Here is a 7,419-nt window from a genome sequence, read left to right on the forward strand (position 1 = left end):
TGGGGCAGCACTCAAAGATTTAACCTGATGATTTAACCTTAAAAGGGATCTCTCTTAAAATTGCCAATTTAAGAAAAAAAATAAGCTTTATAGTCATACCCTTCTCAGAATTCTTGGTTTATGTGGAAAGATATCCCACATATACATTACACATACACCTTATTTTTTTTTTTAATCCATTAAAAAACAATATGGTATCGTTTAAAAAAAGCAACCTGGCTTTATCAGCTAGGTTTCACCACGTAGCTGACTTTAACCAAGTTATCTAACTACTCTGAGCTCCAGTCCCCGATTTATAAAAAAGAATTAACACTAGCTACTTCTCATTATGAGACTGTCATACATGTTACTTGTAGTTTAATTCATATTTCTATCTGAAATACGAATCAGCTCCACAACCCCATCAGCTTAAAATGCTTCTGGCAGAAGAGTACGCAGACAACAGAGCTTAACAACTCCTGAGGCAGTCCTTTTCAACCTAATACTTCTATTATTTTCTTTGGCAACGCTTCCTAGTGACTTCAACCCCATCAGCCACACTCTAACTTACAAAGCACAGTAATTCTCACTCACTAGACTTGAAACTCTACAGGGTAGAGGCTGTCAATTCTGTCCAACACTGAAGCCCCAGCATCTAGAACAATGTCAGGCATGCTGTAGACATACAATAAACATCAGCAGATTGAGTGACGCGTTCTCTGCAGTATTTACTGACTGACCACCGAGATGCTCTCTAATATAAAGAGCATAGATGTGTACACTTCTAGAGGTGATCATTTAATGCTTAGGGTTTAGAAATGATGTATAACCAAACCCATGCTTTGCTTTTTTAAAATTTCTTGGGATACAAAAAACAAAAAGCAATTTTGCTATACTTTAAATGGCAACGGTCTTCAATGATAAAACCAAAAAAAACCAAACCCACTGCCGTCGAGTTGATTCTGACTCATAGCGACCCTACAGGACAGGGTAGAACTGCCCCATAGAGTTTCCAAGGAGCGCCTGGCGGATTTGAACTGCTGACCTCTTGGGTAGCAGCCGTAGCACTCAACCATTACGCCACCACGGTTTCCACAGATGATTAAGCTCCTTCAAATAAACTTCTCTATGGCTCCATAACTCTTATTCATAGTTTCTTTCAGATTTAACTATTAAAATTAATTTATTAAAAAAAAATCTCAAACTGATATGTAACCTAGATATATAGGCCAATGGAAGAGAATCGAGAAGCCAGAAATAAACCCACGCATCTATGGTCAACTAACTTTTGACAAGAGTGCTAAGTCCATTTGGGGGGAAAGAAGAGTTTTTTCAATAAACAGTGCTAAGAAAACTGGATTTCCACATGCAGAAAAATGAAACAGGATTCAAGCCTCACACCATACACAGAAACAAATTCAAAATAGATTAAGGACCTAAACGTGCAAACTAAATTCTTAGAAGAACAAGCAGACCTAGCTTTCAATAATGGATTATCTAACATTAATAATAAAAGTACCAACAGCAAAAGACAAAATAAATAAATGGTACCTCATAAAAATTAAAAATTTTATTCTTCAAAAGACTTTACCAAAAGAGTGAAAAGACAAGTTACGGACTGGGAGAGTATGTTCAGAAACCAAATATCCAGCAAGAATCTAATAAGCAAAATATATATAAAACTTCAATAGCAACAAAAAAGACAACCCAATCATCATACAGGCAAAGGACTTGAATAGATATTTTACTAAAGAAGAACATTCAAATGGCTACCAAACACATGAAAAGATCCAAAGTTTACTAGTGGTTACCAAGGGTGGGATGGAGGGGAAGAGGGGGGGTTACTGGTAATGGAAAAATTGCATTGATTAAGGGTAGGGTTGCACAGCCGATTATTGTTAATTGCTGTCAATAAGTTGTACACCAGTAAAAAGTTCAACTGGCAAAAGTTGTGGAATAGATATTTACGACAACGCCAAAAAAAAAAAAAAAGAATAGCTGCTGAGGCTGCATATGTACAACCAAACACCTCAAGGGGTCTGGTTCCTTGTTTTGGAGGTTTAGGGTCCTGATTTCAGGGGCCAGTACACTTAATTGGTCTAATAATGTGTTTAGTGCTTCTGTTCTACCTCCCAATTCGTTGCATAGTGTCTGAGGTCTTAAAAGCAGCCATCCAAGGCACAACGACTGGTCTCTATATTCACCTGAAGCAACAGAGAAAGGAGAGTCAGGAATAGGAGAAGGATATGGAATGTGTGGCTAACTGCCTCTAATTGGATGGTGCCCAGCTGCCATTACTGAACATTCTGTATCAAAGATTCCATAAAAGAACCCTGATCAAAAGCAGGAAAATGCAGAACAGAATTTCAAATGCTCATGGACTCTAGACTTTTTGGAGCTATGGAAGGTGGACAAACCCCTGAAACTATTGCCCTGAGATAATCTTTAAACCTTAAAACAAAAATATCCCCTTAAGTCATCTTAAAACCGAGTAATAAATAGTTTAGCAAGTAAAAAAGGTCTGCTTTGAGCTTTTATGCACTTTCACCAAAAACCAAAACCAAACCCAGTGTCTTCGAGTCGATTCCGACTCATAGCAACCCTATAGGACAGAGTAGAACTGCCCCACAGTTTCCAAGGGGCGCCTGGCGGATTCAAACTGCCGGCCCTTTGGTTAGCAGCCGTAGCACTTAACCACTTCGCCACTAGGGTTTCCATGCACTTTTAAGAGCTATCTATGTGGGATCAAAGTGACATCTGCAACTTGACAGACAGGAACCTTAGGGGCCCAAGAGTTTATGTTACTGAGGGAGGAACAACTCAGAAAAGGAGGGTGAGAATTGTCACACAACTTGAAGAATGTAATCAATGTTAGTAAATTGTACACGTAGAAGCTGTTGAATTGGTATATATTTCCCTGTATATATACTGAACAACAAAATTAATAAAATTTAGGAAAAAAATGGTATGCAACACTCTTGCCACTTGCTATTTTGCAATTAACACCAATAATAATAATAATGTGGTCAAATTTTATTACCTGAAAGCTACCCAGAAAACAACAGAATAAGAGTTGTGACAGAATATCAAAATTTGTAACAACTTTTTTCTCTTAGCAACATACTGCTATAAATAAACCTCTCACTGCTTAAACACTAGAGCTCATTTATAATTTAGTCATATATTCTAGAGCTTACGGAGGAGGTTTCATAAACTATGTTCCACTCCACAGAACAGGAAATCAAACACAGTTAACAGCCAGTTCACCAACCTCTGCAAATACATGAAAATATTTCCATTATAAAGTAAATGTCTCCCGTCATCCAACAGTTTTAAGCTGTCACTTTGTGCTATTAGCCTCAGCAAAACTAATTAGTAAGGTAAGTATGCCACATGCACAAATCATAATCCATTCCAAAACCAAACATAAAATATTTCCGGATTATCTGAGTCACTGATGCTTGAGGCTGTGGTAGAAAATGTGGGATCTAGAAACATGCAACTTCCATCGAAGGACACTGTTGTTGTTAGGTGCCCTGGAGTTGGTTCTGACTCGTAACAACCCTATGGGACAGAGGAGAACTGCCGCATAGGGTTTCTAAGGAGCGACTGGTGGATTCCAACTGAAGATATCTTGGTTAGCAGCATAGCTTGCCATAGCTCTTAACCACTGCGCCACCAGGAAGTTAGGTAAGGCAAATACCGAGTTGATGTAATTTTATAACAAAAAACAAAATCCAAAAGGGTCAAACATTTTAATGAATGCAAAACTAAAACAGGACACAAAGTGCAAATCCAGCTGCTTTAGAATAAACAGCCCTGTACTACCACGCACGATCATCTTTCACTCCAATAGACTGCAAACCTTCCCAGACCCGAGCGGGTGAAGCCTCTAGCCCTACAGAACTACTTTTCCCCTTCCACTTCTATGATATTAAAAAACCCATACACTAATCAAAACGCAAAATGATCAAAACACTACATGAAACTAAACCATCAGATATAAGAGTGCTTTAAAAAGTTAAAATCACTACGTATCTTCAAAATACATCTGCAAGGTGACTTCAGGTACTGAGTGAGAAACTTACAGCCACAGAGAAGAAACACTTTAGGGGCAGAGAGTCTGGGTCCGTGTTACAGAACCTATCCAAAACGGGCAGATGGCACGAAGACAAAATGTACACAGAAGAACAGTACAGTATTATAGGCTTCCAACTTCTTTTCCAGTTTGCTGTGGAGAATTCCCTTACAATAGCTGCTACTTCTGCCCCGGAAGTTGCCCAAGCAGCAAAGCTACAGTGGCTTGCAGTTGCAAAATCCAAAAGACCTGGGCACTGAGCACTCTTCATGCTTGTACTGTGCCCAGGAACCATTTCTCAATATGGCCAAGGAGATGCTGCAAAGTCAGTGACAGGTTGCCCTCAATGCAGCAAGCCCATGTAGAAAGTTTCAACAGTCCCAGAGCCAACTCCTGAGGCTTGGGGTGGGCTTCCCTTCCATTTTCAGTACGATAAGGAGCTGAACTCGACCCATGCTGACAGCACCTAGAGTGCCCAGGAGCGTACAAAAAGCTCTCTAGTTTATATTAATGCCATTTGTAATAAGTAAATAATTTGCCTGCTACTTGTTTTTAAGTGCTCGACTACTAGCGAAAGGTTGGATGTTTAAACCCACTCAGAGGTGCCTTGGAAGTAAGGCCTGGCGACGTGCTTCTGAAAGATCACAAACTTGCAAACCCTATGGAGTGCAGTTCTACTCCGCACACTGCACACCTGGGGTCGTCATGACTCGGAACCCACTCAGGGCAACTAACAACACTTGTCTTGGTCTAGAGTCCTGTCCAGATTTGGGAAGATCCTGGAAAAGCAAGGGCTGGGGATAAGCCTCTGCGCTTCCAGCTCGACGCAAGCAGCAGCAGCAGCAGCACCCCGCCGGGGCCCCCGACTCCCAGCAGCCGGGCCCCCGACTCCCAGCAGCCGGGCCCCCGACTCCCAGCAGCCGGGCCCCCGACTCCCAGCAGCCGGGCCCCCGACTCCCAGCATCCCGCCCAGGCCCCCGACTCCCTGCAGCCGGGCCCCCGCCGGGGCAGAACCTTCTCCCCAGGCCGCCCTCTCTCACCTGATCTTATAACTCGGGAGGGTGTGCTTGCGCTTAATGATCTTCTTGAGCTGGTTAACGATTATGGAGGTGAGCTGGGGCATGGGCCGCCCTTCGAACTGGGAGCGCACCTCGAAGTCGATCAGGGGGTCCTCCACGAAGGAGAAGAACCAGTGGGTGAAGGGCACGCGAGTGAGGACGAAGCGCAGCCGCCCCACCACGCGGGACAGCTTGACGAACAGGTAGGCCGACTTGCCGAAGACCAGGTCCACATCGATGGCCAGGTGGAAGCCCCCGTGGTACTCCACCTCCGCCTCGAAGGCCAGCTCCTCGGGCGAGGCGGCGGGCAGCGCCTCCCCGTCGGGGCCGTCCGGCTCCCCGGTGGCCGCGGGCACGACGGGCCGCAGGAGCCGGATGGTCTTGATGAAGGGCACCGTCTCGCCCAGGAACACGTCCCGCAGGCTCAGCCCCTCCAGCAGGCGCCCGGCCGTCTTGGTCTGCAGCAGCTCCTCGAACTCCACCTTGATCTTCCTGGTGACCCAGCGGCGGGCCAGCGCCGTGTCCCGCAGCTCTCGGAACAGGAACAGGATGGTGGCGTTGAGGAAGTAGCAGGTCTCCCGCGTCGGCGGGGCGGGGGTCTCGGGGGCCGGGGTCGCGGCGCCCTCGGGGGACCCGCCGGAGGGCTCCTCAGCCCCGCCGCCGCCATAAAGGTACTCCCTCAGGGGCAGGCCCGGCACCGGCTTGATGTAGCGGAAGCCATCGCCCGCGCGGGCGGCCTCGTCCGGCGGCGGCTCGCGGTGTTTGCGGTAAAGCAGCAGGAACTGGGTGAGGAGCGTGAGGAAGGAGCCCAGCACGGCCGACGCCAGGATCATGAGCAGCAGCCCCATCCCGCCTCCGCCTCCGCCTGCGCCCCCGCCCGGGCCGCCCGGGCCCCCGCGCCCGCGCCCACAGCGCCGCTGCCTTCACGCCGCCGCCCCCGCTGCCTCCATCTTGAGGACATCGGGCGGCGGGGTCGGGGAGAGCGGCTCCCTGGGCCTCGGCCGGCTGCTCGGGCCGGCGCGGCGCCTCAGCCTGCGGCGGCCCGCGCCTCCTCTGGCGCTCCCGGCGGCGGCTGGCGCGGTGGTGCCGGCGGCGGTGACAGCGGCGGCCGCCGGGACGGGAGGAGGCGGGATCGGCCCCTCACGCCGGCTCCCCCTCATTGGACAAGCTGCGCGTGACGTCAGGTGCGGGCTCGCTCCCGGCAGCGTCGCCGGGCAGCCGGCGGCCGGGCGCGCGCACGTGGCCCCTCATCGCCTCTCGGGCGCCCTTCCAGCCCCGCCCCCGACACCAGCGTTCAGTTCCCAGGCTGCGCGCGCGGCGATCCACGTGGCTGTCACTTTCAGAGCTTTGATGGGGGTCAGGGAGGATACCTGGGGGCACCGGTTAGAAGACAAGGTCCGGCGCAGCTGGCTTGGGACGTGATTGATCCCGGTCATGCCCATCTCGCTTCATTGGCCGTGGCCCACCTCTGCTGCAGTGTGATTCTGCTCCTCGCGCTCCTGAGAGATGGGCTGGCGCGGCTTTCACGGCAGGGCAGCGCCGCATAGGACCCGGAGACGTCCCAAGCGGAGGACGAGAGAGGACTGCCTCGGGAACAGCCGTCGCTGACCATCAATCCGACCAGCAGAGGCTCTGCGCTCTGGAGGGTGGGCAGTGGGAAGAAGGAGGGGCGGAAGAAAAAGGCGTACGGTGCGGACTTAGTTTAACACTTAGGTGGATTTTCAAGATTTAAATAAGAAAGTAAAAGAGCCGGGATCAGGAAGGACGAGTGAGATCCATCTGCCGGATGATTGGAAGATGAACAGTGGCTCACTGTTAAGCTGTAGCAGTGTGTTAAGCCCCTGTGTGTATTACCATATTTCGTCCATCTATGAGGCAGTTATTGTGAGCCCCTACCCGTTTTACAGGAGGAGCCCTGGTGGTACAGTGGTTAAGGGCTTGGCTGCTGACGGAAACGTCAGTGGTTTCAACCCGGCTGAAAGACCTGGCGACCTGCTCCCTTGAAGATTACAGCCTTGGAACCCCTGTGGGGCAGTTCTACTCTGTCTTATACGGTCGTTATGAGTCGGAATCAACCTGATGGCAAGGGGTTTGGTTTGGGGTGTTTTTTTTTGTACCCATTTTACAGATGCGAACACTAGTGCACAGAGGCTAAGGAAGTTGCCTGGAATCAAACAGCTGAGTCTGGCTTGTCTAACAATAAGCCCCAAACGGTTGGTTACTACTGTGTACCATAACGCTGAGATTGCTAGGGCTGAAATGGGGTTTATCGATTACTTGGTGTACAGGAAGGGAGAGCCTGGG

At 48.8% G+C, this 7,419-nt stretch overlaps 1 protein-coding gene across 1 annotated transcript in view; it reads right to left on the reverse strand.

Moving 5' to 3' along the window:
* PDZD8 (PDZ domain containing 8) overlaps nt 1-6,228 on the reverse strand; it is a 65,557-nt gene extending 59,329 nt beyond the window's left edge. Inside the window, exon 1 of the mRNA XM_049855229.1 lies at nt 5,098-6,228. Coding sequence (XP_049711186.1) covers nt 5,098-5,963 — 866 coding nt within the window. The 5' untranslated portion in view covers nt 5,964-6,228. The remainder of the gene's footprint in view (nt 1-5,097) is intronic.
* Between the last annotated feature and the right edge of the window lie 1,191 nt (nt 6,229-7,419).

The sequence above is a fragment of the Elephas maximus genome, chromosome 16 (assembly GCF_024166365.1).
Source record: "Elephas maximus indicus isolate mEleMax1 chromosome 16, mEleMax1 primary haplotype, whole genome shotgun sequence".
NCBI classification, from domain to species: domain Eukaryota; kingdom Metazoa; phylum Chordata; class Mammalia; order Proboscidea; family Elephantidae; genus Elephas; species Elephas maximus.